Source organism: Tachyglossus aculeatus, chromosome X5 (assembly GCF_015852505.1).
Source record: "Tachyglossus aculeatus isolate mTacAcu1 chromosome X5, mTacAcu1.pri, whole genome shotgun sequence".
NCBI lineage: Eukaryota > Metazoa > Chordata > Mammalia > Monotremata > Tachyglossidae > Tachyglossus > Tachyglossus aculeatus.
Genome location: NC_052097.1, coordinates 7,305,255 through 7,320,364, shown reverse-complemented (window position 1 = coordinate 7,320,364; position 15,110 = coordinate 7,305,255). Strand labels below are relative to the sequence as shown.

Genomic DNA, 15,110 nt, shown 5'->3' with positions numbered 1-15,110 from the left:
TACCTGCCCATAACAAACTTACAGGCTAGCGGGGTAGACAGACATTGTTATAAATAAACAAATTACTGATATATATGTAAGTGCTGCGGGGCTGGGGTTGGTGGTGAGTAAAGGGAGCGTATCATAGTGATGCAAAGGGAGTGGGAAACGAGGAAATGAGGGTTTAGGGAAGGTGCTCCACGTGGGACAGCCTGATTACCTTGTATCTACCCCAGTGCTTAGAACAGTGCTTGGCGCATAGTAAGCGCTTAACAAATGCCAACATTATTATTATCATTATTAAGGTTGTCAAAATAAATCTACGGAAGATGGTCAACATTAAAAATTCAAAATAGAAGGATAGGTTGGGAAGCTGATTTCATTGCTTAAAAGTGTACTCACGATTTGTCACTTTTCTACGTGGGGAATATTTTTTTGAGACTGTCTCTTGGTGTAGTGATTTGGTACTGACCGTAATTGAATTAAAATTCCATTTAGTATTGTATTGACATTTTTCAGTAAGGAAGATTCAGCAAAAAGAAGAGAGAGTTTGAACTTTCCAAAGTTTATTCTCTCAAGAGTAATAGAAGGATTATGTCATCCAGTTTATTGCCATCACAAAATATTGTGTCCAAGTTGTGTTTATTAGCCGATTTCCCGGAGCACACAAGGTTAACACTGCCATAAAGGAGAAGCCGAGTCTGGTTTGGAATGTGCTTGCTTATAAGTGTTCCTAGGACTTTATTGACTCTATCTCCTCTCGTTAATGTCGCGCTAGCATGAAATTGGGTGTTCTAGGTAGCCACGTTATAAACTGATACCCCTGTAGCATAGTGATTCATCATCATTATGTGTGGTGAACAGTATTCCTTTTTAAACTCTCAACTATCTGCCTTGACCTATGGCTCGGTCGAACAGTGAAACTGAAAGGCACGGACAATTGAAAAATTCCTCTACCCGAGGGGTTGTGGCCCGGGTGTACCTCTGACTTGGGCTACAGGAGTCTTTTCTCTTCGTTGGCTGTCCATCTGTTTCCTATGATTCCTAAGAACTGTGGAATTTAATCATTGGATATTTAAGCACTTACCACCTGCCAAGCAATGTTCTAACCATTGAGGTAGATACAAGATAACCAGGTTGAACACTGGGCTCACTGTCTAATAGGCATGAATGTGGCAGATGTGCAGCTAGTTAGAAAAGGGGATAACCATTGGCCCAGCAAGAAGCATGGAAGGAGGCATGCCCTCAGCCAAGAGAGTTCCTTCCTCTGTTGCTGGAGCTGCTCCTTGTAGAGTTGATTTTTTTTTTTTTTTTGGCTCAGTGGCATTGCCCAGTCAACAGACGTGTTTGGCAAAACCTAACCTTGGCTTTGTAACTCTCAGGCGCTTCTACTTGATTGAACTGAACTTACTGCATCGTGAGTTAAAGCAGCTTCGCACAGGCAATCTGTATGGGAAGGTTACCCTCCCTGCCTTCTGCAGGCTGTGTGACTGGTTGAAAACACCCCAGATTTTGCCATGAGAGTTGGGGCACTGAAAGGGCTGGATACTCTGAGCCTTGCTGAACGCTGCAACTCCCACAATGAAGGCCAGAAGCTTCTTGATTTGGGTGCGCCGTCACCTGTCTCTCCCTTCCCCATCTCTCCCCTCCTCAGCCACCACCCTTTTTGTTAGAAGGTCATGGATAATCTGCACAGATACGCCTAAACTGTATAATTTTCCACGTGAAAATCATTCAGCAGTAATGGTGGTAATGATATTTATTGCAGTGCACTGGACTAAACATTTGGGAGATAAGATGGAACCCAAGACGTGTTGCCTGCTGGGTGCCCGGAGCTTGGGGCCACAAACGCTTCATTAAGCACTTTTTCTCCCTCCCTATCTGCACTTAGAGCCGCAGGGTAGATCCCTTGGTTTCCAATTGTCCTGATTTCACCCTGTGCAAGAGACTAATGGCGCTCAGGGATTCTAAAACAATTTGTTTTCATGCTGACTTTTCTGTGGAAAAATTCAATTATGCTTCTGCAGTCTGCTTAATCTCCTTCTAGGAAATGATCTATTTTTGAAGACAGAGAAACTTATACAAAGAATGTTTAGTTTTGTCCACCGGAACTAAAAATGTAAGGCTGGCATAACGCTCATGGAAAAATCTTTATTAATATCCATCCCAAGGAATAAATGCCACATGGTAATTCTCGGAAACCCGATTTTCAAAGTTAAGTAAAAAGCCGTGTATTTTATACCGTACTAGGTCATCAAACAGGGACTCACGGCGAATGCTTTACTGGATCGGGGTATGCAGCTATCGGGATCAACTTCAAAGTGAGTAAACGGCTTGCCTTTGAACTAATTGGCTTCCTCTCAGTGAATGCTATGCGCTTGCAGTTCATCCTGAGGAATCACTGGGCTAATTTGAACTCGTGCTTCAGACAAACTGGAACAACCCAGGCTTTATTCAAAACAATACTTCCACTCAAATTAACGCAATGTCAGTAAATATTTTGACTACATTTTGGGATGATTTGTGACTTTGGGATAACAAGTTTTATCCAAACAGAAATTCAGCATGCCGAGTTTACAAGCGTCAAAGATCGGATATGATATAATGACATCTGTAAAGGATTCCATCAAGATAATTAGGCGGCATTTTGTCTGATTCTAACATATTCAATCTGAAAAGGCACAATTTGATTAGAGATGGTTTTCAGCCCAAGAAAGAATGAAATATTCATTCATTCAGTGGTCTTTATTGAGTGCTTACTGTGTGCAAGCACTTAGTACAGTGCTCTGCACATAGTAAGCGCTCAATAAATATGATTGATGATGATGATGCAGAGCACTGTACTAAGCTCTTGGGAGAGTACAATACAACAATAAACCCCCTTATAGAGGCTGTAATTGAGAAACCTGAGACTTAGTCCTGTGAGATTGCCATTTGAAATTAATTTTGTCACATGTGTGCTCTGCAGGACATAATTATTTCCGTTAGTCTGCACAGTATCTACTTTCTGTTTAGAAATATAGTGGAAACTTCATGATTCTTGAACCTATATTTAAAATGAAATAAACTCTGTCCTTTTTGGGGGCCTCTAGTACACCATATACTCCTTTGGAGAAGAAAGCCGTGGATAACACAGATGATGAAACATTAACGGAAGAGTGGAACCTTGATCAACCCATCTCCCAGACTAGGACAACAGCTATAGTAGAAGTAAAGGGAACTGTGGATGTTGTTTTGACTCCTCTAGTAGCAGAAGCTCTGGACAGGTATTTTTTTTTTCTTTAAAAACACTTAAAATCATAAAAAAGATACTCTGTGTGTAGGTGAATGTCTCTAATAGCTTTCTTCTTGAATAGTGGCCAAAGCATCTAAGTGGATTCACTTAGGTTATTTTTCCAAATTGGTGACATTGGGTTTTACTTGGTACTTTCTGGAATATGATCACTTCAAAAGATAAGAGTTCTGAAAAGCAGATGCAACCTTTACGATCAGCCAAAAAGTTATGCCCGTGGTGATAACCTGCACTCGTTTTTTGTTTACCCATTCAGTCAGTGTGCAAGCTGAGCCAAACTGTAGTCTAGTTGCGATGGATTTCTAAGGAAAAATATTTCTATTAATATTAAGGAAAAGAGGGACACTTATTCTTTTAACTTGTGTGCTGTGGAAAAGACCATTGGAATTCGTACCTTCTAGCAGCGATATAAGGGGAAATTTCACTGAGTGACGGATGGTATTTTCAAGTTTGGGGTTCCAAACTTCCATTTTTTCATGGTTTTTTAAAAAAATTTAACCATATTTAAGTGCTTACTGTGTGCCAGACACTGTTCTGAGCACCACAGATACAAACTAATCCATCCATGTCTCACATGGGGCTCATAGTCATAGTCCCCATTTTACAGATGAAGGAGCTGAGACACGGAGAAGTTGAGTGACTTGCCCAAGGTTGCACAAACAAATGGTGGAGCTGGGATTAGAACCCAGGTCCTATTAACTTCCAGGCCCGTGGTCCATCCATTAAGCCATGCTGCTTCTAAAATGGTGGTACCAAAGTAAAATTCAGTTTTTCTTTTGTATGCTGCTGCTTCTTCCTCACCAGATATATTGAAGCAATGGTTCACTGTGCCAGCACCCGTCATCCAGCTGCAATTGTGGATGATCTTCATTCCAAAGTCCTCAGTGAAGCGATCCAGAATAGCAAGACAGCTGTCTCAGAAAATGTAAGTTGAGTTTCTCCAAATCCTTGTTCAGAGGTGAGAGTGCCTCTTTCTCCTCCCTTTTCCACCTCCAGCACATACTGAACTGTAGCCACACTCTCTGATTTGCTACTTATGGTTTCTGCGCACTATCACCCTGACCTCCATTTTCACCCTGGGAAAAACAAGGAAATAACTCTCCCCTTAACCAGCCTGGGCATTATGCCACTCTTAATTTTTTTAATTTTAAGTTGGAGAGAGAATGTGGGCCTGGGTAAGAGAAACAATTAGGAGCAATTCTTGAGGGTTGAGAAATTGGAGAGCCATTTCTTTAAAATTGGGAGCCTTCTCCCTTGTTTTTTTTTTTCCCAGACTGTTACTCATATCTGTTAGTCTTAAGACGGTGCAGCCTTTAGCGCTGAAGGAATGTTTTCTCCTTTATCACTAGACTTGTAATTAATATCCAACACTTGAATTTGCACACCTATCTTTCTGTTTGGGTTGTGGAGTAAATCTTTTCCTCGGGCAGTGTAGACTAATGGATACCCAACATACTCTTTGCAGCTATCCTCCAAACCAGATGTAAGAGGAACAAAACCAGAGCACCCTACCACCGGAACAGCCACGGCAAACCAAGGACAAGCTCAGACAAATCTTTCACTTAAGCAAGATAATGTGACAATTAAAGGTCTCCAGGCTAATGTTAGCATACCCAAGGTAGGACTTCTGTATTTTTTGGCATGTCCTGAAAAATGTTGGTTCACATTTGTCTTATCAGTTGGGCTTTCTGTAATGCTGATCTGAGAAGCAGCATGGCATAGTGATAGAGCACGGGCCTGGGAGTGAGAAGGTCAAGGGTTCTAATCCCGGCTCTGCCACTTGTCTGCTGTGTGACCTTGGGCAAGTCACTTCACGTCTCTGGGCCTCAGTTACCTCATCTGTAACATGGGGATTGAGACTGTGAGCCCCATGTGGGAGAGGGACTGTGTCCAACCCGATTTGCTTGTATGCACCCGAGTACTTAGTCCAGTGCCTGGCACATAGTAAGGGCTTAATAAATACCATAATAATAATAATTGTTATTATTATTATTATCATTATTATTTAATAATAATTAAATATTATTATTTAGTTGATAGCGAGTTTCCCTTTAAGCACTTTGATATTTTTCCCTCCCCGGCCCCACAACACTTGTGTACATTTTCGCCTGTAATTTGTCTGTCTCCTCCTCTAGTCTGTAAGCTCCTTGTGGGCTGGGATCCCATCTACCTACTCTGTTGTATTGAACTCTCGCAAGCACTTAGTACAGTGCTGTGCACAGAATATGTGTTCACTAAGTTATTATTATTATTATTATTAATAGTAATAATAATAATAATGGCGACAGTGACTTGCTGATGAACTCTACTGTTTTCTAGTGGGTTGCGCAGTGAGAGAACAATAGCAATGTAAATTAAGTTCTAAAACTAAATGCACTGCTTTTTGGCAGTGTGTTCAAGATGAGCCTTGTAAAGATGTTCAATTTGAATGTTTAGTGCCTGAAATTTTCCCTTTCAGATTATTGGGATCACAGACACATAGTAGTTTTAATAGTTTGTTAATTTTAACTTCATCTGTATCTTAACATGTTAATGGTTTTATAATTCAAGTGACAAAGAACTGAAGTTATTTGACCTGTTGGAATTTGTCTTTAACAATCTGGGACTTCTTATATCTTAGGTAAATTTGTGTTTGTTACAAGCATCAGTGGAAGAATCGCCAAGTTCAGCTGCTGGTAGGAGTGTGACTCATGTTTCCCTGGTAGCTTTGTGTTTTGATAGAATTGCTACACAAGTGCGTATGAATAGGTAAGAAAAAGATTATGATTTGGAAAGTGTGAATTAGCACCACCATATAGTATAATACATAATTTTCTCCTAATATATCCCTCGCTTATAAGTGTATGAAAATTTGTGTCTAAAATGGTAGCTGGGTCAAAGACTATTTCACTTAATCAGTGGTGTTTATTGAACACTTCCTGTGTGCAGGGTACTGTACCAAACACTTAGGAAGGTACAGTAGGCCTAGTCCGTGTTCTCAAAGAGCCGATAATCTATTTGGGGAGACAGACATTAAAATAGATTTCAGGAGGGGAGGCATCCAAGTGAAAGGATATGTGCTTAAGTGCTGTGGAGGGAGGAGGTGTTGATTACCTACATACTTATTGGGTACAGACTCAAGTGCATAGGTCTCTTTAAAAAGAAAAATCTTATTTAAGGGTTTACTATGTGTCAGGCACTGTACTAAGCACTGGGGGTAGATTCAAAGCACATCAGATTGGATACATTCCATATCCCACGTGGTGATGGCAGGCTTAATCTCCACTTTACAAGTAAGGGAACTGAGCCACAGAGAAAGTAAGTGACTTGCCCATGGTCTCATGGCAGACAGGTGCTGGAGCCAAGATTTAGAACTCATGTTCTCTGACTCCCAAGCGTGTGCTCTTTCCACTAGGCCATGCTACTTCAAGGTCATGCAGAAGGAAGGGAAAATTGGGTGAGAAGATGAGAGATTAGTCAGGGGAGGCTTCCTGGAGGGCATGTGATTTTAGTAAGGCTTTGAAGCTGGGGAGGGTGGTGATCTGTTGAATATGAAGAGGGTGGAAGGTTCTAGGCAGGAGGTTGATGGCACGAGATGAGATTGAGGTACGATGAGTAGATTGGTATTAGAGGAACCAAGTATGTGGGTTGGGTTGTAGTCGGAGGGTAGTGAGGATAGTTAGGGGAGGGAGAGTTGATTGAATGCCTTAAAGCTGATGCTGAAAAGTTTCTGCTTGATGCGGAGGTGGATGGGCACCCGTCCGAGCTTTAGTTGATAGAGAGTTTCCCCTTAAACACTTTGATATTTTTCCCTCCCCGGCCCCACAACACTTGTGTACATTTTCACCTGTAATTTGTCTGTCTCCTCCTCTAGTCTGTAAGCTCCTTGTGGGCTGGGATCACATCTACCTACCCTGTTGTATTGAACTCTCGCAAGCACTTAGTACAGTGCTGTGCACAGAATATGTGTTCATTAAATACCATTGATTGATACCATTGATTTTAGACTGTGAGCCCACTGTTGGGTAGGGACTGTCTCTATATGTTGCCAACTTGTACTTCCCAAGCGCTTAGTACAGTGCTCTGCACACAGTAAGCGCTCAATAAATACGATTGATGATGATGATGATTAATACTGGTGGCTAGAGTTTGAGAAAGGAAATGGAGACCCTTGAAAGCTAGATCCCATGTAAAGAATATGGAGCAAATAAGCCTCAGTCTAAGTTAATGATCTTTTATTTGATTTGACCTGCTCAGTTTCCCGGTATCTGCTGGAGTAATGCAACTCAAGATCATCAAATATATGTAATTATTTTGGCACTGTAAGATTTTTATCATATTAGCTAACATCATTTTTTCTTTTCTGGAAAGAGGTGTGGTTGAAGAGACTTCAAACAATGCAGAGCCTGGTAGAACGTCTGTGAACTTTGAGAGATACGTCAACGCCAGCAAAATGCAGCCTCAGTCTTCTGGCTCTCTGAGATCTAACGCCGGAGCGGAAAAAGGCAAAGAAATTGCAGCCAAATTAAACATTCATCGAGTTCATGGTCAGCTTAGAGGTCTGGATACAACAGGTAGGATCAAACAATGCGATCCCCACATGAAATTAATCATTGTGAATTCAACAGTGGAGCGACAACAATGATTGAGCACAAGAGAAGCTGTCAAAGTGCTAAATTGAGTCAGAATCGAGCATAGGCTGGAGAGTACTGCTCCTGCCCAACAGGCCCCTACCTCTTAGCTGGGGTTCATTTGGTCTGAATCCCCCCCAAAGTAGAGGGGGTGAAGGGTTGAGAGGTTTGGAAGACCTGGTTGTTGCCATCTCAGGATTGTCAAACTTGGGCAGGACTCCACTGTCGCAGTGGGAGCGATCATACTTTTTCTCCCGTTCTTTCATTTTCCATCAGTTCTTTTAGACAACATACAAATGTCTCTAGGGAAGTTGCTGTCAAATGCTTAAATTGTCTATAACAAAGTTGGCGCCAACAGAGTAGTACTTTCCTTTCTTTTTGCAATAGACATGGGGACCTGTGCAATCACTGCTATTCCTTTTGAGAAATCAAAAGTTCTGTTTACACTTGAAGAACTGGATGACTTCACTTTTGTGGATGAAACCGATCAGCACACAGTTCCAGATGGAATGCGAATGGGGCCCAGTCAAGAAAAGTGGGGTTGGATAATGTTTGAATGTGGACTAGAAAATCTAACAATAAAAGGTAAGTAGCATTTTATTCATTTACCTGAAGATTTTTTTTTGTTAACTATTGAGGTGATAAATATCAAGATTTCCTTCTTGGTTACTTTCATGACAATCCATATGAACTGCGATGAAAGCCGTGATACTGGGAATTAGTGAATTAGTTTGTATTTTCATGGGGGATTTCATATCAGTGGTTCTTAAAATAAGCTTCTGTAATTTGGGTGTGAGCCATGTTAGCTCATCTATATCAATCAATCGTATTTATTGAGTGCTTACTGTGTGCAAAGCACTGCACTAAGCACTTGGGAAGTACAAGTTGGCAACATATAGAGACAGTCCCTACCCAACAGTGGGCTCACAGTCTAAAAGAGGTGTGTCCTGCTGTAGACCAGGAGTTAGCAAAGTTTTAAAGGACTGGGACACACCTGGTCCATCCAACCTGTGGAGGGTCCCTGGAGGAGAGCCATTTCCCTGCAGAGGAGGCTATCTGACTTATTTAACTGACCACCTTCAGGAAATCCTTGCAAGGGGATTCGTCTAGTAACAGGGAGTGGCAGGTGACACATCTGCACCCTCTCCTTTACCCAATCATTTAATCAATCAATCAATCAGTGGCATTTATTGAGCACTTAGTTTGTGAAGAACACCGTAGAAAGCGCTTGGGAGAATGCAGTATAGTTGGTGAACATGATCCCTGACCTCAGGTAGCATACAGTGTAATGGGAAAGAACACCTTCTGGTGGTTCTGACCCTTTCCTGAGCTGAAGCCACCCAGCGGATCATAATCTCCATTTCTGCGTCCTGTAAAACTAAGCATTTAAAAAAGGTAGAAAACGTAAGATGGTACAGACGGACAGACAGAGAAGCCACTTTGAGAATAGGGTGAAGAAAAAGAGAGAAGGCACCCAGGGGCTTCATGATTCTCCCCAGAGGACATAAATCATAACCTTAACTTGGAACTACATTCCTCAGACCAGGCTTTCTAATGCTATAACATCCTTTCCCTGTAATCTAGCAGACATATAAGGTAGAGACTTATAGGGTCTAATTTAAGTCCTTGGTGTTCTCCCTTTTCACTGCCTCAATGGATGTATAAGGCCTGTTTAGATTTTCATTTATTAGATGTATTTTTTATATGGTTTCCAACATGAGAGCCACTTATGAAGGACTTGGACACATTGTTTTTTGTAGAGAAAGAGAAATAGCTGCGTGGCTCAATGCAAAGACCATGGGCTTGGGAGTCAGAGGTCATGGGTTCAAATTCCGGTTCCCCCACTTGTCAGCTGTGTGACTTTGGGAAGGTCACCTAACTTCTCTGTGCCTGTTACCTCATCTGTAAAATAGGGATTAAGACTGTGAGCCCCACATGGGACAACCTGATCACCTTGTATCCTCCCCAGCGCTTAGAACAGTGCTTTGCACATAGTAAGCGCTTAACAAATGCCATCATTACGGAGAAGCAGTGTGGCTCAGTGGAAAGAGCACTGGCTTGGGAGTCAGAGGTCATGGGTTTAAATCCCGGCTCCGCCAATTGTCAGCTGTGCGACTTTGGGCAAGTCACTTAACTTCTCTGAGCCTTAGTTACCTCATCTGTAAAATAGGGATTAAGACTGTAAGCCCCATGTGAGACAACTTGATCACTTTGAATCCTCCCCAGTGCTTAGAACAGTACTTTGCACATAGTAGGCACTTAACAAATGCCATCATTATTATTATTATAATTCCCTGTTCTTAAATGCATTTAAGTACCATGGAGAGTACATGGAGACATCAGTTTTAACAGGAAAATATTGCATTTCTGCAGGAGGAAGGCAGTCCGGGGCTCTTTTATATAATACCTTTGGAATTATGGGCAAATCGAATGCCACCGAGAGAGGTGGTTTGCTCACATCCAACAATTCTTCTGATTCCCCAACTGGCAGTGGTTATAATACCGATGTGTCTGAAGAAAATCTTCCTTGTGATCGAATAAGTCCTTCTTCAGACGTAAATGGGAATTCCGTTTCAGATGAACAGGTGAGCGAACATCCAAAAACCCTAAAGAAAACAAAAGGCCATAGTAGAAAGAATATAAATGAACATCTGCTGACACAGGATTCATGGGATAGATTTACAATTTTATTTGTCCTTGTTGAATAGGGATTTGTAATCTAAAGGAAAGAGAGGGATTGGGAATCAGAGGAGGCCTGAGTTCTGGTCTTTCAGCTCAGTCAATCAATTTGTGATATTTGTGGAAAAAAAAAAGAGTACCGGCCGTATGCCAAGTATCAAACTAAACTCTTGGAAGAGAGAAGGAAAAGCTGTGGTTACTGCCCTCAAGGGGCTTTCAGTTTCACGGGTGGAGAGTCAAACGAGTCATTTACAAATAGTGGGAGCAGGAATAAGAATGACAAAGCAGGTAGTAACATGATTGATCTATGCATAAAGGTTGAGGTTGGTGATGAATGCATGTGAGTGAAGGTGGCTATTGGTTTGACCCATCTTGTGGTACTGGGAATTAATCAGGGCAGCTTCGTGAAGGCAGGGGGAGTGGGACTGTTCTGCCTTGCCTCCAACCAGTTCTATCACGGGTGTCCTGTGTGATCTTGGGCAAGCCACTTAATGTTTCTGTGCCTCAACTTTTCTCATCTGTAAAATGGGGATCATAATACCTGCCCGGGTCTCATTCACATTGACGTTAGGAGAATAGAATGAGATAATATAAAAATTCTTTGGAAAAATGAAAGTGCTGTACTAACACAAGGTGATACTGCTACCTGCTTATATAGTTACCGCGTTTTAACTGTTTGCAGAGTATGCTAAATTAGAAGTTAATAATGACGGCGGATACATTTATCACAGTTCCTTTACATTTAAAAGACATGTTCCCCCCATTAAGGCTACAGCTTTCGAGAAGAATTAACTGCTACTGTGTGGTCATGAAGTGCACTTCATGAATGTTAGTTGCTGCAAATATTTCATTAGTCTTGGATATTTTATGAATAGGTACTGAAACTTCCAACTGTACTCTTTCATGCCAGTTGATTTAAAATGTCAATTTTGTATAGGACGAAGGAGTTGAATCTGATGATTTGAAAAAAGATCTTCCTCTAATGCCACCACCTCCAGATTCCTGCAGCATGAAATTGACTATCAAAGAAATTTGGTTTAGTTTTGCTGCCCCCACCAATGTGAGAGCTCCGCCCCACACCTTTTCTAGGTATGAACATCATTTTTGTTTTTGAAGCAGTAAACTGGGAATGGCAAACTGTATCTGTTCTCTCTGACTGCAGACCGTTTTGGGGATCCAATTTCCATGATTTCAAGTACTACCTGAGGAGATTCTTGAAGACCTGCTTGTCACTCCTGCCTTTTTAAGAGACAGTTGTGTGTGCGAGTAGCAAATGGGCTAAGTAACACTGTTACGTATTAAGTGCTTTCTGTGTGTAGAGCTTGTGTTGTCCTCTGGGAGAGAATACACAGGTGGGAGTTGGACATAAAAGCTGTTCCTTGCAGGGCTCACAATCTAGGAAAGAGTTGCTTCTGTTCCCTGCATAAAGGGTCCTCCAAACGACCCACCTCCAGGACTAGTGTAGAGCTGCTGTGCGACTGAGCAAAGCAGCTCTACATTCAGCAGGAGGACAGTGCTATCCCGACTCACAGCGTTGTAGATAACAAACATATTTGGTTTGGTAAGTCATATTAAATCACTCTCCTCATACAAATTATACTTTCGTGACCTCCTCAACCCATTTATAGTTGTAATGATAGGTTGACTGTAAATGTCAGTGCAGACTAAGCAGAATCAAAAAGTGAATACATAAAATTCCCTCTTCACGCATATGCCTTAAGCATTATTAATCAAGAATAAAGGAAGAATACAATAGACACATGGGGTTGAATATGCATGGGTTTGATCTATATTTAAATATATTTTTTCTGGGCAATTGTAATTTTTGATAGCAGGCATTTTTTTTTTAATAGGCAGTTGAACCTTTTGAGCACAGCAACCCCTGCTGTAGGAGCATGGCTCGTTCCCATTGATCAACTCAAATCATCTTTAAACAAATTAGAGACCGAAGGAACCCTGAGAATTTGTGCTGTGATGGGATGCATAATGACAGAAGCTTTAGAGGTGGGTAGTTATTTTTGGAAAAATAATTGACTTGTGTGAAAGGTACTGTCTTTCACAATGTCATCACTAATAATGTATGAAATGTAATATCCGCATTGGTTAAGAAACCTTGGATTGGTTTCACTTGTGTCAACATGTAGACTTGCATCATCCGTTAATTCTTCTCAAAGGTTGATGCTTTAATGCGAGGAGCTAGTCTTTTTAATGCTCAGTGCTTAGAACAGCACTTTGCACATAGTAAGTGCTTATGTGCTTAACAAATGCCATCATTATTATTAATGTTAAGGAACTCTGGTAGATGTATCCAAAGTCATAATATGTACATATTCTGGATTTTGGGTGGAAGTCATTGAGGCTGTGCTGCAGGCAGAGCCCTAAGTGCTTGGGAGAGTTGAATGGAAGTTAGAAGATGTGATCTCCATCCCCAGGGAATTTACTATCTAGTAAGGGAGTTTTGCCATCCAGTAGGGATGAAAAGCCTAAAGCAGGTTTTTAAATGATTATGGTCCTTGATTTTCTGACATAATACTATATAGCACAATATAGTGCATGGTGTAGGATCAGATTAGAGAAGCAGTGTGGTTTAGTGGAAAGAGCACGGGCTTGGGGGTCAGAGGTCGTGGGTTCTAATCCCAGCTCCGCCACTTATCAGATGTGTGACTTTAGGCAGGTCACTTCTCTGGGCCTCAGTTCCCTCATCTGTAAAATGGGGTTTAAGACTGTGAGCCCTACGTGGGCCAACCTGATTACCTTGTATCTACCCCAGTGTTTAGAACAGTGCTTGGCACATAGTAAGCACTTAACAAATGCGATTGTCATTGTTATTACTATTATTATTATCTCTAATTTCAACCCATCTAAAATTTTTTTTTCCAGAATAAAAGCATGCACTTTCCCTTGAGAAGTAAATATAACAGACTTACAAAACTTGCTCGCTTCCTCCAAGAAAACCCTTCATGCTTACTGTGCAATATATTACACCACTACCTCCATCAGGCTAATTACTCAATCATTGAAGATGCCACTATGGTGAGTGACCAAAGTGAAATTTTTACTCTCTGGACATATAGTCATATTAGACCTTAACTTCTGCCATTAGAAAATGTTATAGCAGGTTATGTAAAGGAAGCATTTCCAAAGTTTCAATGAGAAGGGCCACTTGTAGGTGGGATATTCATTGGTGGTCCACACAATCAAATCCACCTGTACTAAAACAGAAATGGGCAGACAACTTACATATCCTCATATGTGCTTCATGACCTCATTTTACCTATACACAGCATTTTAAATCATTTTATTTTGAATAAACACAGGAAGCTGTGTATTTTTAGAAATATTTTTGGATTACCCAAATGCCACCTTGGACCACCTGTGACAATTGCTGGCATAAAGCTTATAGAACAACCACTTGAGGGGCAACATAATAAATAGTAAACAACTAATATAAATATGATATGTTTCCTATTTAATTTCAAACTTATAGTTTCCCTTCACTGCCATTCCAGTAAGCATACTAAGTGCAATTTAAAAGTGGTTTAGTCATTGAAAGCTTGGCCTCAGCTGAATCCAGTACTACATTTATCTGCTTTCTACCTTAGGATAACCTAATGGAATCAAATGGATTTCACTGGCAATACAATTTTTTTTCTGGGGCAGACTGCACTGATTTCTGCTAGTGAGTAGTTTTGCCAATATGTGCACTATAGGGAATTTCAGAATCCAGTAGTAGTCCCAGTATTTATCTTTAAACACTTTGTCTCTACATGTTATTTTCATCAATTTACACAAATGACTATCTTCCAGTAGCTTGGTGGGAATTCTTAATGTGCACACTTAGATGTATACTACTTTTCTCTAGGTATATGAGAAAATACACGTGGTCCTATATATAACACAGATCTTCTGAAACTTGTTCTACTTAGGAAGTCAAACAATAAAATAGCATGTAAACTTTAAGAAAACGTTATTTAGACAATTTTGAGTTCTCTTAGATAACTAGAGAAGTGTTTTCCTTTTGATCATTTTGCTTTGTATTTTTCAGTATTATCCCATCAGTTTGCACTTGAATGTACTCGATTTGAAACACCTATTTAAAATTTGTTGATGTTTGTCCTCTTTGTGCAAGGAATGGCAGGTCTAGGTTAGCAGACGAGTTGTGCGAATTATTATTTTTCTTGGCTACCACTTCACCAGCTGGCTGCCTGGATCTCTTCCCTCCCACTGCTTCCGTGGATCTGCTGCTGGAAATTCCAGGCAGTCAGTTGGGAGGGTGGCGGTGGCTGTCCCTGCTGACGTTTCACTTAACCTTCTACTGTATTTGCTCCCTTCTACAACACAAGTCTGTAGGTTGGTAAAATGAGTCTCTGTGAGTGGGTCAGTCCTAGGGTGAGGGTGTGTGTGTGTTTCCTTCTTGGTTATTTTTTGTCCCAGTGATGTAAATTATTTTCCTTGTTACATTCATAGAACGTATGTAAAGTCTGTACGCTGAAACAAATTTGTGAATGTTTTCGATTTTAAAAAGTCACACGAGTTGGGGTATTTATAGT

General features: G+C 40.9%; 1 protein-coding gene across 1 annotated transcript in view; it reads left to right on the top strand.

Annotated features, from left to right (window-relative positions):
• The window catches only part of KIAA1109 (KIAA1109 ortholog), a 174,169-nt gene that overhangs the window by 74,646 nt on the left and 84,413 nt on the right, over positions 1 to 15,110 (top strand). The window contains exons 30-40 of the mRNA XM_038769136.1: positions 2,230 to 2,300; positions 3,072 to 3,245; positions 4,076 to 4,196; positions 4,737 to 4,889; positions 5,892 to 6,019; positions 7,622 to 7,824; positions 8,269 to 8,466; positions 10,255 to 10,466; positions 11,498 to 11,649; positions 12,414 to 12,564; positions 13,441 to 13,593. Coding sequence (XP_038625064.1) covers positions 2,230 to 2,300; positions 3,072 to 3,245; positions 4,076 to 4,196; positions 4,737 to 4,889; positions 5,892 to 6,019; positions 7,622 to 7,824; positions 8,269 to 8,466; positions 10,255 to 10,466; positions 11,498 to 11,649; positions 12,414 to 12,564; positions 13,441 to 13,593 — 1,716 coding nt within the window. The remainder of the gene's footprint in view (positions 1 to 2,229; positions 2,301 to 3,071; positions 3,246 to 4,075; positions 4,197 to 4,736; positions 4,890 to 5,891; positions 6,020 to 7,621; positions 7,825 to 8,268; positions 8,467 to 10,254; positions 10,467 to 11,497; positions 11,650 to 12,413; positions 12,565 to 13,440; positions 13,594 to 15,110) is intronic.